The 15,385-nt window shown below is 41.6% G+C and overlaps 1 protein-coding gene across 6 annotated transcripts in view; it reads right to left on the minus strand.

Moving 5' to 3' along the window:
• Window positions 1-15,186, minus strand: part of LOC124051247 (F-BAR domain only protein 2-like) — a 38,840-nt gene extending 23,654 nt beyond the window's left edge. For 2 of the 6 annotated variants that reach the window (XM_046374406.1, XM_046374404.1), the window contains exons 1-7: window positions 15,012-15,185; window positions 7,371-7,462; window positions 3,699-3,773; window positions 3,466-3,607; window positions 1,680-1,832; window positions 1,341-1,445; window positions 99-197 (exon numbers count right to left, since the gene is read on the minus strand). In XM_046374406.1, coding sequence (XP_046230362.1) covers window positions 99-197; window positions 1,341-1,445; window positions 1,680-1,832; window positions 3,466-3,607; window positions 3,699-3,773; window positions 7,371-7,462; window positions 15,012-15,044 — 699 coding nt within the window. In that variant the 5' untranslated portion in view covers window positions 15,045-15,185. Of the gene's footprint in view, window positions 1-98; window positions 198-1,340; window positions 1,446-1,679; window positions 1,833-3,465; window positions 3,608-3,698; window positions 3,774-7,370; window positions 7,463-15,011 lie in introns of all 6 variants that reach the window. The other 4 variants (XM_046374407.1, XM_046374408.1, XR_006841794.1 and 1 more) reach the window with 3 other exon arrangements.
• Between the last annotated feature and the right edge of the window lie 199 nt (window positions 15,187-15,385).

Below are 15,385 nucleotides of genomic sequence, written 5' to 3' on the forward strand. Positions count from 1 at the left end.
ACACAGTGAACCCAGTGAGCACAGCCTCAGGTCAACAAGACACCTACTCCACCCACAGGAATTTTTCAGAGCATGTATGTATGCGTGTACACACTCACCTCTCCTATTTGGACGTGTGTTTCGTCAACAGACTGCGAGTATGACTGAATGATCACCTTCATGTGGAGAATATGGTTTTCTTCAATGTCTTGGAATTTCTGAAAAACAGAGAAGACATCAGCTATTACATGGTGGCGCACAATATCATTCAGTCACCTGACATCAAAATTACCTGCATGGTAACAAATCTGCATTATGGTGTTAGAAACATAAAAGCTAATTGAAGTTCAGGACAAAATACAGACTAGGAAACTTCACTTCCCTATTGTGTCCCTGCCATTTCCTGTGTGTCTGTTTGGGTGGTCTACTGTGTTGTCTGACATACACACACACACACACACATATATATATACACATATATACATATATATAGCTCCATCCATAAGATGTCAATTATTCTGTTCATGAGATACATTGACAGGGGTTCATTTTTGGCTTTGAGCAGTAGTATGGCAAAGATCACAACTTAAATACTAGCATTTACTTCCACTTGAGTCTGACTCTGGGCTTCTGGGGTTAACCAAGGAGAATGAGTATAAATAATCATAAACTGGAAAATCACAGTGTAGCTGGAGAGGAAGATGAGCCTTTCTAACCACAGACACACAGATGAAGAGCCGCTTTCTCCTCCATCCACACTACAGAGACATGCTCACAAATAAAACTGCACTTTTGTCATTTCACCACGATAACAGCTAGCATACACTTACACGCAGACACACCCACCCACCCACAGACACTCTCAAAGGGAACACACATGTAGGAGCCCCAGTGATGTCAGAGAGCACATGTGTTCAGTGTTTATAACCCGTGTCCACATATGCTGGGTTTTGAGATGAGCCACAGACTGTGATTCCCGGGAAGCAGAGTTACAGGACCGCTTTCTCTAAGGGGGGAAAAAAAGAAAAGCCAGCCTAACTGGAACCATTTCTGGTGGCAGAGGAGCTGCTGTGATGCAGGAGGATATGGAGGCCAAATTCTGTTGATCTGATTTTAATTTGGAGTTTATCTAATCAGTCCTTCAGATGGATCTAATCAGGGCTTTCCACAGCGATTCCGTTACAGAGGAAAAAACACAATCTGGAGATGATAGAGGGCATGAAACGTGGAACACACACTCACACAAACACACACAGAGGACTGACATTACACAATGAAACTGTTGCATACCACAGAGACAGACAATAGACAGATATACACAAGTTTCACTAAAGAACAGGCGAGTCAGTTTATCAGAATACCTGTGCAGTTTCTGCCATCTTCTGTTCAAACTCTGCCTTAGCTGTGGCATATTTCTCCACATATGATTTGTAGGTCTCTGTGGCTTTTTTGGCTTTCACTCCAGCCTGAAAACGTAAACAGACAGATAAATGCCCATCATCAGTTTATACACAATGGCCCTCTGTTTTACCAGATCAACTGAAGGATCGGCAAGGAAATCGAGCTCCGCTTAACATCTGAAGGCGAGAAGCTTTGGGGTTAAAGTTTCTGCATCGAGTGGAGCGTTAAGACACTTCATCGTTCCTGATTACCAAGGCATGATTATGTGGGTGAGTGTACGTGCGAATGTGACCTCCCACCTTGTCCACATCTCTCTGGGTGGCCCCCTCTTTGCGGAGGCGCTCCTGCTCCACAGTTTTGGCATTGTAGTTCTCCTTGGACTTCTGCAGAGCCTGAGAGGTTGACTGGATGCTCTGCACAGCCTCCAGGGTGGACGCCACCTCCTCTTTTGTCTAGCAACACACAGAAGTCAAGTACAGCAACTCCGCTAACAAAAGGCTGAACAATAAGTGCAAGTGTCACCGATTGCTGTGCTAACTGTGGAGCTGATTCTTGTTTAGTTTGGCCTTTACATAACACACAGTCAACGCAGCTCCTTGTTTATTATGACAAAAATTATACAATTTCAATGTAGACAGAGAGTCTTTTACTGTGGTAAAACACAACTGAAGTCTCTTCTTTTTCACTCTGTTTCGCTGTGCACAGTACAGTTAAAACAGTTAACACTACACTGAATAGACTATAACAGCTTCCTTCTTCTGGGAAGGCTTTCCACAAGATTTTGGAGAGTTTCTTGGTTTGGAGTGTTTCTGTGGGAATTTTTTTGTCTATTCATGCAGTTGAGCAACTGTGAGCTCAGGCACTGATGTTGGACAAAAAGGCCTGGCTCACAATCTCTGTTTCTGTTCATCCCAAAGGATGTTCGATGGGGTTGAGGGCAGGGTTCATCAAGTTCATGCAACCATGTCTTTATGGACCTTGCTTTGTGCACTGGGCCACAAAGTTGAAAGCATAGCACTGTCCAAAATGTCTTGATTTCCCTTCACTAGAAGTAAGGGGTCGAGTCCAAACCCTGAAAAACAGCCCCACAAAGAGTTCTGTCTGGATACTTTTGTCTATATAGTGTGCATAGCAGCTGTTAAGAAATGACATCTGCTCCATCTGTATAGCTCTTCCCATCAACTTTCTGGAAGGATATAAAAAGAGAAATATAATCAAGGGGTAATGAGTTTAAATCACACTGGCCACACAGTAAGTTTGGTCATTTGTTTTACTCGCCATCATCATCATAATCATCATCATCACTGAACCCTCTTATTGCTCCTCTTTGTCACAGTTATAATATAAACACCACCTGAGTGAGCAGGGCTGGCGAGATCCTCAATTATGTGCAAATTTTGAGCACCTGCTCCAAGATGGGTGTTTATTGTTCATTATTTACACCACTTTAATTACAGTTTCCACTGTATCCTCAAGTTAGCAGGGACACAAAAGCAGGGAGGAACAGGGAGCATTAGGGAAGTGACAAAGAGAAAGTATGACAGCCTTTTTGTCCTGCTGAAAGCGCAAACACAGCTCCACTAATTCCAGGATCCTATTTTACTTTGTGTTCTGTGGCTTCATGCATGAGATGTGAGCTGATGGTGCTTCATGGAATAACATCGCACGCTATGTTTTCTCAGGATGGAATGAACTACTGGAAAAAAAAAGTCCCTTATTTGTGGAGGGCTGACTTTTAGTCCATTACATCGACTTCTGTTACTCTAGGGACAGTAAGTAGAGCACAAAACAACCCATAAGGAAAAACAATCAGGAGAGAAGAGGTCTACGTTTAAACAGCTGATTCTTCTCGATGAAGGCAAACCACTACTTCTGATAACTGGAGGAAACACAGTTCAAGGGAAGGACTGACAGAGAACTAGGTGTCAAACCACAGAGTAAACTTTCTGGGACCAAAAGATGCCTTTAGCACCAAATATCAGAAATCTCCAAATACCAAAACCTGTCATGAGCTTTTGCTCAGATTTGTTTTTATCTTAACATGTTCTTTACAGTACCGTTTTCCCTCATTCTCCCTCTTCTTACCTTTTTGTGGGCTTTGGCCTGCTCTTCCACATACTTTTGAACCTCTTTTATGAGTTCTTGCAGTTTCCTCACAAGCTCCATGTGACAGCTGGCCAGCTTCTCTGTCGAGCTCTTGAACACATCCCACACTGGCGCAAAAGTCCTGGGATAAAGGAAGACGCTTCAGAGACTAGAACGTGGCGAGACCTTCTTATGTCTTTTCTTCAGAGAACTAGAAAACCGTTTACACTCACCCGAGCTGAGAAAAGTTGCTGGCTGTCTTGGCAAGTTTGGTCATGGACCTGGCATAGGCCTCTTCAATGGTGCTCCTAGGACAAAACAAAAATACAACACACACACACACATGTTAAATCCTCATAAATCAAACAACAGTATGCTTAAGTTGACAGTGTCACATGTCAACAAGGTCAAGATAATATTTCTACCTGTAAAAACTTTTCAAGGAGTTGTATGATGTTTTCAAAAGTATCTGCAACTCGAACAGGGAATGTCACTAAATGATTGAAAATCTCCGTTTAGAACTAAGTGTGGCTTGGCTTATGATGTGTTCATAAACCTTATGTTGAGGCTGACAGGGTATGAAAGCCAGTGTTTGAATTTGTCCTGTGTTTGGCCAGTGTTTGAATTCCCTGTTTCTCTCAATTTCCCCTTTCATTGTGTCATTTTGCAGCAAAGTGACAGGAGTAAAAAAAAAAAAAGGAAAAAGAAAAAGTGCATGGCAGTGTTATAGTGAAAGCCTGAATTATGCATGTCTCATTTAGCCAGGCTCTCTCTCTTTCTCTCTACAGTTACTTCACAGGAGTGAGGTCAGCCAGGGGGAAACAGGACAAACGTACGCACGCACGCACACACACACACACACACACACACACACACACACACACACACACACACACACAGGTACACACAGGCAAACAAACATCCAATGGACGGACCACACAAACTCAAAAACCACACCACAACACAGAGGACAAGCGAGAAATGCATTCTAGGCTACATTCCCACTTCCACAACTTAGTGTGAGCCCAGAATGGCAGGTTATTTTTATACATTATCCTGCTGTAACTACTGTCACGGTGCCAGGAGTAACGCCTGCCAGCTCCCAAACCAGAACTCAGAACTTCAAAACTGTGTTGTGTGCACTGCATAAGATCATTACTTTTCACAGCTCTTCTTCTATTTTAGTCACGCGACACTTCAGACCCCCCAACCCCATTCAGACTTGCACATGGCCTCACCTCTTCTCAGAGCGAACACTGACTCCTTTCTAAATGTTGTTTTCTTCTTTCATGCTTTGTATGCCGGATGGTGTATTTCACTGATGGGATGGAACTGAGCACTGTACGTCATTATAAATTCAAGCAATTTTCTATGTTATTGGAGTCTTTGCTTCAGTGCATTTATCTGGTGGCTTTAGTTTCTAGTTACTTTGTAAATTAAGATGCTTGCACACAAAACATGTGAAGAGCTTGAACATAAATTAAACTCCCTAAAAGTACACCCAGAGTCCAGAGTCCAGTTGTGGTTCCAGCTTCTCAAGAGTGAAGATTTGCTGCTTTTCCTTTTAAATAATTTCAATTTATTTTTAATGTTGTGAGACCAAGGAAAGAGAGAGGTCAGACTTTTACTGTGCTTTGTGATCAATAAGTCATAGCACACTGCACCTCAGAATTTTTTTGGTTATGACTTATTGATCACAAAGTACAAGTCTGAGCTCTCTCTTTTTTGTTCTCACGATAGGTCTTTGGATCTAAAGAGCACTTCTTTTTTTCATACTCAAATTTTTTTTCATATTCTGACATTTGCTCTCCATAGTTATTCTTATTTGTATATATTTTTTAATTTTGTGCTATTGGTTGGACAAAATAAACACTGAGAAGGTGTCACTTTGAGCTTTGGAGAAAATAATTAGCAGATCCATAATCAAAATGATCATTAATTGCAGTCCTATACAAAGTAGTTAAAATAAGATCATACTTTTTAGTTAAGCATGTATCCTCTAGCGTTGTTGCATTTATGTCAGGCGCCACATACTATTTGAAATTGAACGTTACCCAAGCGTGACTCAGGCAGAAACAATCTTAGTGTGTGATCACGAATAAAAGTGTTTTGACCACAGATGGTCTTCTTTAGATGAAGAAGTGACCTGAAGAAGACCTCGAGTGGTCAAAGCACTGACAATAAAAATGCTCACCATGTCTGAAGTTCCTTCTCAAGCTTGGAAACAGTAGTTTGACCAAAATATTCTTAAAGAGATAAGAATACTTAAAGCACATTTAGGTCACATGATGACAGCTGAGCACAGTGCATTCATTGAGACTGTAACTGAAACTGAAACTGATTTTAGGAGACAAAGGGGACCTGGTGGACAGAATACAGTAAGGAAGATGCTGGGAACATGTTAACACAGTGCACAAAGGTTCTTTCTCCACCAGGGGGAGCCACAGCGCAGTTTTCCAGAAGTAAGTAGCCGTGAAACGTCACCCCAAGTCCGTGAAGGCAGAAGCCCATCCTCAGCGCTGGCACAGTGTGATTAGTCTCCCACAAAAAGGGCAAATACAGTACGACATGATAAATGAAGCTCCACCCGAACTTCAGTCTCCTCCTTGCATAATGCACTGATTCATTTCTAAAGCAGAAACAACTTCATTCCTGCAAAGAGTGTTAATATTTAAGCAAAAGTGAAAAGCTAAAAGGTGATCTATTAAAACAAATTGAGTTTGAACAATTTGAACAGTGACGGGGAGCTTTACAAGTGGTGCACTGCTAAAGCCTGATGTTAAATGGCTTTTTGAAAGTAGAACTTATTAAGAAAAAAGTCAATTTTTAATGCAAAATAACCCCTTGATTGCTGTCATTCAGAGTTAATGAAACTTTCCAAACACCTTTCATCAAACGCAGTTTATCAAGCCTGTCAAACGCAATATATTATGAGTGACTGAGTGCAGTCCTCAGTGGAATCCACCGCAGAATCCAGTGGCAGACTGTCTATCATGTGGCAGGTTATAAACACACACCTCTAACACAGTGAAGCTAATCTTTAGGGAAGTGGGAAGAATTTGAAAAGAAGCTATCATTACGGTATTATCACACTGCAGAAGCTTAAGGTGTGTAACATAATGCCAGGTTACACATGGGATGAGGTTTAAGCCTCTTTCACAAAGGGATACGTTTGCATAACATTAACACTCAACCTACCTACTACCTTCAGTCACACCATCACACTTAGTTTGCAAGTTTATTCTCCTGATAAATGTGGAGACTCTCCATTAAAGCGATCCATCTTGATGTTAAAATGAGAAATGATCAGTCTATTAATCGACTGGCAAAAAAAAATCAACTAGTTTGATAATCCATTACTCAGTTCAGTGAATTTTTCAGGCAGTTGCAGTGCAAAAATGCTCAAGACTCTGTAGTTTCAGTTACTCATATGTGAGCATCTGCTGCTTTTCTTTGTCATAAATCATAGTGAACTGAATATCTCCAGACTTTGGACTTTCAAGATAACAACCTGAGATTCTGAGGAGCTGTGGTGGGCATTTTCTTTTAAGCAACTGACATTTTATAGACTGAACCATTATTTGATTAAATGAAAACATAACAAAATATTTAGTTCCAGCCCGGTGTGAACAAACCCATATGGCTCCAGATGTATGTGAAGCGATCAGGCAAATTCAGAGCGGTTTCTTGTTGTTGCCTCAGCTAAGCATTTGGGTGTTGTTACAAGCACAATACAAGGAAACTGGAACTGCAGGAGTCGACTTGGAAATCAATGTAAATGCCAAGGAAACCACATAACATGTAAGACACGCACTGAAGAGCCAGACGCATTAAGACAGTTTAATGACTCATGTGCTGCGAGCACTAGATTAACGACTAGCGTGCATCACACTGTGACATCTTACCTTTCTCTGATGAAGTCTGTCAGCTCCTTGGAGGAAATTTGGCCATGCTTCATGTTATGGTAGAGCACATCAAAGCCATTATTTTTTTCACCCTGTAGTTCAGAGACAAACAGATCAGTCACCAAAACAAGCACTGGGCCCAACATACAACATCAATACTTCAGTTATTGATCAGGTATTACCGTGAAGGCTTTCTCTACAAGAAGCATTCGCACTCTCTGCAGGGCTTCCAGGTGCATTTGCAGCAGCCTCTGGTCAACCATATTCATCTTTGCCATGTTTGAGAGCAATGAATGTTAAAAAAAATGTCGAAAACTGCGGCAGACTAAAGCTCGAGCACGTAAAGTAAGAGATCGACAGCTTGTCTGTGTTTCGGTAACCATGCCACTGCCACACGGTGTTCAGTTGCACTGATGCTTTAAAAATGCAAACGTACCTCTGAATAATTAATAAGACTGAAAAATATTGGCTTTAACTTCGTTTCGGAAAATGTTTGGAAGAAAGTGCGCGGAAGATTCTTGTCATTCGTGTAAACACAACAGGCAATATCATGGTCAGCAAAAATGATCGAGGTCATGATAACATATGTAAGATAAGTTGACAACACAATCGGTGTGACGAACCAATAAATACAACCAGGCCATATGACAGTATTAGCTCACTGCACACACATATGCAGTATTTATCTGTGCATAAGTGGCTCACTAAATAACAACAAAGAGCACAAATGTCAAACTGGGTTTGAGGTTTAGAGACAGTGTCCCCATTAAAAAGTCTGTCCAACAGACTTTGTGCTGACAAGTGGATATTTTTAACTGTAAAACACCTTGCTCACTGTGTATCTTGTTCAAAATTTAAAATAATAATCAACATATCAAGACTGCTTGTCAATAGATTAAATGTTTTATCACCTCAAAACAGCTTGTTTTCAAATACAGCGTGTCAGCTTTTTTATTGGAATCACGGTTGTGATTGACAAGAAAACTGCCCATGTACACAGAACGATGAATGAATGAATGAATGAATGAAACAATCAAACAATGAATAATCTCATTATAAACTGTTAGATAGACCTCAGGTGACCTTTAATGTGTGTGGCTGCCGCACTCAGGCTTCCTGCCACAAAGCCTGTCTGACGTGTGTTTGTTCCAACATGAAACTGCGCGACCACATCATGTTTTGCTGCTGTTGCTCTGATCGTCATTGATAAAAGCTTCTGTGAACAGACTGAAATAACAGCAGCTGAATTCATGGTTTTGAATGTGAGAGCCTGTGCTATGTTGTCTGGAAAACTGAGAATCAATCAAATCAAGAAACTCACAGTGACACAAAAAATATAAGCTAACGTCAGCATGACAACACGTTTGTTCGTCACAGCATATCCTCATTTTTGTCTACATCTGTTGGCTAACTTTGTTTCACCTCAACCCAAGACTTTCTGAGCAGATATTTCCTGGTTCCTGGAGTCATTCACAGTCAGCAGTTTGGAGCACAGGCGACAACATCAGTGCAGCTTTAACAAACAGATTTAACTTTGTTTGTCCACACTGACAAAGCTGAAAGGTCAGGGCGTTTGTGGCACAAATCAAGTTCAGAGTTAGCTCCAATAGGACCGCTTTTACAGAGCAAACAGACATTAAAAGGGAAGCATCATTCTCTCTGTCCCACATTTCAACCCACTGAGCAGATCACTGAGATTCCTGTTGCCACAAGATAACTTTAAAAAATGTACAAATTTAACAGTTGACACATTAGATGTCAGGACGGGAAGATCAGACACTGCCCATAACACTAACCTTACGTAGCACCCACATTACATTGCAGAGACTAACACAGAGCGAGAGACACACTGACAATTGGCCAATCAGTCGCCAAAACAGGGAAGCGAAGCGACACAAGTGAGTGAAAACACACAGAGCAGAACAGCAACAGGAAGGCAGTCCATTCTGAGCAGCCACTGTGCTCATGCGGAATGTGATATCAATGAATACAAAAGAAAAAATAAAAAACAAACACAGGAACAAGCTCTGGGCGTTTTGGACTTTTCAGACGTCTACAATAGTGGAACTGATTTAAAAACAATTATCCTAAACAAAGCAATGGGCAAAAATATGAAGGCTTGACCTTGAACAATCCTACAACAACTGAGACTTTAAGTTAACTCCGTAATTCTGTCTTCTACAGAGTTCAGGACTGAAACTACATGAGCAGCGGCAGTTAGAAATGACACCAGAGTGCTGCACAGTTTCTCAGTGTCTTCATCTGGACACTCATTGATGAAAGCCCTCATACTGGGTGTTTAATATTCCAACCACACATTGTGAAATTGAGAAGTACTCAGTATGCTCGAATTTAGATCGACTGGTTTTTAACTCTCTGCCCCACCCCGGAGGGAGGACAAACATGCTGAGATGTTAGCACACATGTCAGTCAAGGTTTGTTTGAGCAATAGCACAGTTTGCTGCTGAGACAGCTTCCAGCAGACCGACAGCGTTCACGAAAAAGGAAGAGAGTGAACAGCTGTCCAGAGTGTGGCAATATTATCACAGACAGAATCAGATCCCAACGTGAAGCTGAATCCTGGCTGTTGCACACTACACACTATGTCTGCACTGCACAGGCTGCAAGGCACTCCGGCGTCTCTGTATGCTTCAGGCGAGGGGGGAAAAAAATGTAGGTAATAGTCCAGCGACTAGACGGCTTACGTCATGGTTGAATGTGCACTAATGCTTCTGCTGGGAAGAGAACAAGCAGAGAGACGGCAAGCTCAGATGGAAAAAAGCAGCGACATCACCTACTATTAAATGCACAATGTATTTATAGACAGGTTGTGAAGTGGTGTTTAGAATGAAACCAGTCGGTTTTGTTCCCAGAAGCTCAGGTTCCAGGAGAGCTGGGTTCATGGATGGTTCATGGACCTGAAGTTATAATTATCATGTTTTTCTAAACAAACATTAACAAAACATGAGTGCGGCAGCTTTGATTCTTGTTTCGGCCACCTGTTTCCCAAAGACAACTTAATGTATTCACTTGCAATGATGTCTGTTTGCATCATTGGGGAAATATTAACATGTCATAGAGTTTAGTTAGTTTGGAATGACTACTGGAGAGTTCATGGAGTTCAACTTGGAGTGGAATAAGATGTCTGATAGAAATGATCACAAAATATTTGAGAGAACTTTGTCACTTAACTGTAAATCAGCATTATATTGCAAACTATTCTTATAATAGATTAACCATTTTTAGTCATTTTTCCAAGTAAAAAAAAAACCAGACATTTCCCTTGTTATAGCTTCTCCAGTGTGAGGGTTTGCAGCTTTTCTCGGTCTTATGTGATAGCAAACCTTAATGTCTTCGGGTTTTAGACTGCAAGTAGCAGAAAACAGACAATTTGAAGACATCAGCCAAGGATAAAGGAAATTATATGGGCATTTTCCCTATTTTCTGACATTTTAAAGACCAAACTAATTAACGAATGAAAATATCCATAAGCTGCAGCCATATTTCTAATGTTACTTTTTTCTTTCAATAAAAAGAAAGAAATACATAAATACCAAAACACAGACCAACACTGACCACACAATATTAAAATAACCAAATCCCAAAGACATTTTTGTCTCAAATTAAATATGAGACATAGTTATACTGCTAAGTAAACATACTGCTCTGCTTTCTCGTGATCACACAAACTACTAAGTCAGTAAGATATTTTAATGACTTAAGTCTGAACTGCAGACAGGCTTATAATCAAATATGTCTGTTCAAGCCTGTGTGCAATGAAGTCATGACCAGGAAACAGCACAGACTGCTTTTAAAATATACAACAATAACATCAACAGAACTACAGAGTAAAATCGGCACCCAAAGAAACTGTTACACAGCTTCTATCCTTCATCTGAAATACAACCATAAAGATAAACAAAACCACAGCACTGCAGTTTATCACTGAACATCTGTCGGGCAGAAAAAGACAGGAATTCACTGTCTTTCTGTTGAAGTGCAACACCAGTCTCAATATCCTGTATGTAGGGAGTCAAGTGTTCATTGCCTGACAGGCAGAAATGCAACCCACGACGCACAGTGAGTCCGCCCAATATTGTACCGCCATCTTCTAACAATAAGAGATAAACTAACTTTGACAGTCTGATATATTGTTTCATACACACGGTAGTCCGCATCCAGGACTGCAACTAACTGAGGATGAGCTGCTTTAAAGTTGGAAAATTTTAGTCAATAAATCCTTTCAGCTCTATCTATTCATATCAATAAACAACACCAATGGCCAATTAAGCTAATTGAATTAAGTGCCTTCCTGATGTTACACAACACAAATGCAATTATGCCAAATGGGATCAATGAAATGACACTGACTTGTTTTATCACAAAATAAAATATCACACATACTTGCAAACAGAATGAGAGCAGTGTTAAACAAAACACTTTCTTACGTAGGCTACAAAGCGGAACTACTTTGCAAACAAACTTGTTGTTTCTCTTCACATGTAAGGAGAACTAAACAAAACTACTTTGTCAAGGCTCTTGACGTCACTCTTGTTGGAAAGTAGAGGTGCAAAATATATCAAGACATATAATATAGGACATATGTTTTGATCATATATTCCACTAGTAACAGAAACAAAAAAAACAGGCAGCATCAAGAGCGTCCCTGGTGACAGGACTCCTATTGAGGCTCTGAATGGTGTCCAGGTAGAGGCAGCGGAAAGAAGCAAGAGTGCACACTCTCACTGAGGAATTTAGGATTAACTAAACAAGACTCCCTCTCTCCAGACGGACCATAAACGATGGCCTGTACACCCCAGAGCCTTAAGCACAGGGCTGGTAGACAGCAGGATGACAACAGAGCGTGTGCCCTCAGTCATGTGACCAGAGAGGTCTGGGAGTGGCACACTGAAGCTATCGCATCAAACCAACAGTGACACATGCAGCGTATGCATTATGTGGCTTTGTTTGTGGTGCAAACACAAAGGAACCTGGATATAAGCAGGGAACAGATGAGTTTATGACAACCTGTGATACATTCAAACAACTCTAAACCCAACTTACCAACAACAGTTGCTAAGCTGGAAACAGACAATATATCACATATCACAAGCACGTCAAACCCACTGAATTATCTTTGCTGGATGATAATATACGACTAAGCATGACACTCAGTCCCATTGCAAAAACTCAGCAAGACCTTCCTCTAAAGACAAAAGATGGAAACTAATATGCTAGCCCGTGACTGTGTTTTTCAGGCTCATTTGGAGAAAAGCGCCAGCTGAAAGGAAATGTGCCACCACTGTCAATCACTTCTTCTTGCTTCAGCCTTTGCAGCATTATTGTGACACTTCATATGTGTCACAGTAACTTGTGGGAGAGTGAAACTGTGCACACAGTGAGCTGTGTGAGAACCTCTCAGACCACACGCACAATGCAGACAGCAGGGAGAAGAAGGCTAACCCGGGGCTGCTGGCTGTATCAGCACTGTTTGCTTATCACACTGCCATCTTATTTTCCCATGACATGCTCAAGGCTGACGCATTCCACATTAAACACAGACTCATTGCAGATATAGGCCGAAAAAACTAGAGCACTGCGCCAGCTACCTACTGCTTTGGTTAAACTGACCCACAGCCTGAGACTTTTCAGCACATGTGGGGACAGTCACACATGTCCAAATGTTCATTAACAGGCCACAGCGAACTACAGCTCACACATGCATATTACAGATGCAGAAATAAAAGGGAAATGGCTGTTTGAGATGTGCAACTACATCTAGTGAGGGGAAATGTTGCAGCCAGTGACCAATCAGATGCTGTATGTTTGAAATAGAGAAATGACGCGGTGGTAACATGTCTGGCTCTTAAAGAACTTGTTTATTCAGCTGGGGTGCATTTTGTCTGCATCAGAGATTCAAGCCAAGATTACATACAAGGAAAAGAACTAATAAAAATGTCTCTACAAAAACTAAAGTGAAGGAGCCGTTTAGAACTGTGTGCTGTGCAAAAGCTTAAAATCTGACAGCCTAATGTGACTGTGTGTGTGTGTGTGTGTGCTTGCGGTGATGATTTGCAGTCAAGTCGAAGGGAAATGGATGCATCTCCTAACGCCAAGTGCGTGTGTGTGTGTGTCCTGCATGTCAAGCACGCAGCCGATCTTTGCCATCACTGGATCCTCTTGTGGCCCACTGCAGGGCACAAAGGGCAGATTGACGAATCAGGAGTGGCTGTGCTCTTCTCTTTTCCCATTTCGTTAATGATGAAGACTCCTTTAGAAAAAGGCTTTGGGGGTTGAGAGTACTGTACTTTCTTTGTCTCACTTCATTAATTTGAAGTCTTATCTTAATGTAGGTTTCAGAAACTAAGTCTGTGTTACCAGCTTTGTCAGAAGATAATTCCCAGCAGACTTCACCAACCAGAGCTGAGGTCAGCTAAGGCTAAAAACTACAGCTTACGGAAGACAGGCATACTACATGAATGGAAGTCATTTGTAGCTGAGAAACTGGTTTATAAATATTAGACATGCATGAAGCTCTGATTCATATCAGCACTAAAACCATATTTGTAAAAGGTGTATGCTTTGGAAACGTGAACTACAATCTACAACCTACTACAAGCACTATATTTCCCAGAATTTGTTAATTACGTTACACCTAAAAATCGAAAAACAAGAGCAATAACACATTTATTAGCATATATCTCCTCAACACATTCAGGCATTTACCCGTGGCTACAGTCCAAATGAAGGAGATGATCAGCCAAAGAGATCATCTCAAAGATAAGTCAACGGAAGAAATAAGACACGACTCACACTTGCTGCAGCGGTAACAATGCAATGCATGGCGTTAACTGGCCCTAATAAAGTTAGGGATTGGATTGTTTTCAATTTTAACAAGGCTGTCTTTATGGTTTTGGCGATATGCACAAAGACATATAAAACAGGAAGAAAAAAAAAACGATGAATGACAGACAGGTCGGGGAGGGCAGAATGAGCACTGAACTTTTACTTTTCAACCTGCTTTGACACAGCCACGTCAAATCGAGACAGAAATGACCGCTTGGAAGTAAACAGACAACAATGTGCACAGTGTAAAAGTAACACTCGCAATACGGCTACGTATATGCTATTACAGCTTCATGTTCAGCATACTATGGGGCTGATGTCGTGTTTTTAAAGCTGTTCTCTAACTTACTAAACATCTGGACTCTCACTGAAACTTTGTGACGGAGGAAAATGACGCGTACGGCCGAGGACATTGACTGACAGCTGGAGTGTCCAATGGCATTCATGGAACTGACCATAAACATTCCAAGCAAACCTGAGAGGGCCAATTAGCGGGAGCCGGGGTGGATTCTCTGAGGTTTCAAGTTAGATGGGTTCACAGAGGCCCAAACCCCGGGGTGGCAAAATAATAATCGCTAAGGAAAATTAACGATGGCCGGTGGGCTGCTGACCAGTAAGTCTGGCGGCACCGGACACCGCCGCTTCAGCGGCAGCGAGCCCCTGAACGACTACCCCGGCGACGTGAATAATACCTAATTTACTTGGCTGACATGAACATGTTAGGGAGGGAACACTGCAACAGAATAATAAGGAATAGCGCCGGTGTAAACACCGTGAATAAAAAGAAGTACCTACCCAGAAATTCTCTAGGAAGTACGGCGTTATCATCTTGTTGTATTCCTCTTCGCCGCAACTCTTAAATTTGTTGTAATGCAACTTTTAAAGCGTAAATCATCCACCGTCCTCCCCCCGTTCCTCTTGTATCTGCCTTTCCCCGTATTCCTCCTCTCCCCTTTCTTCTCCCTCCCCACCTACAGACTCCACCTCCAGTCGGCTGTGCTGAGGCTCTCCCCTATCGCTTTCTTCCCGTAAAAAAAAAATTGGTGGAGGAAACAGCGCCACCACTGGTGGGTAATAACAAAGGGCAGGCCGTTGGATAAAACGCTGCCTTCAAGTGCTCCACGTAAACGCCTCTACTTGTGTAGACTGAAAATGCTGCAGCGTCAAAA

This window comes from Scatophagus argus, chromosome 20 (assembly GCF_020382885.2).
Source record: "Scatophagus argus isolate fScaArg1 chromosome 20, fScaArg1.pri, whole genome shotgun sequence".
NCBI lineage: Eukaryota > Metazoa > Chordata > Actinopteri > Scatophagidae > Scatophagus > Scatophagus argus.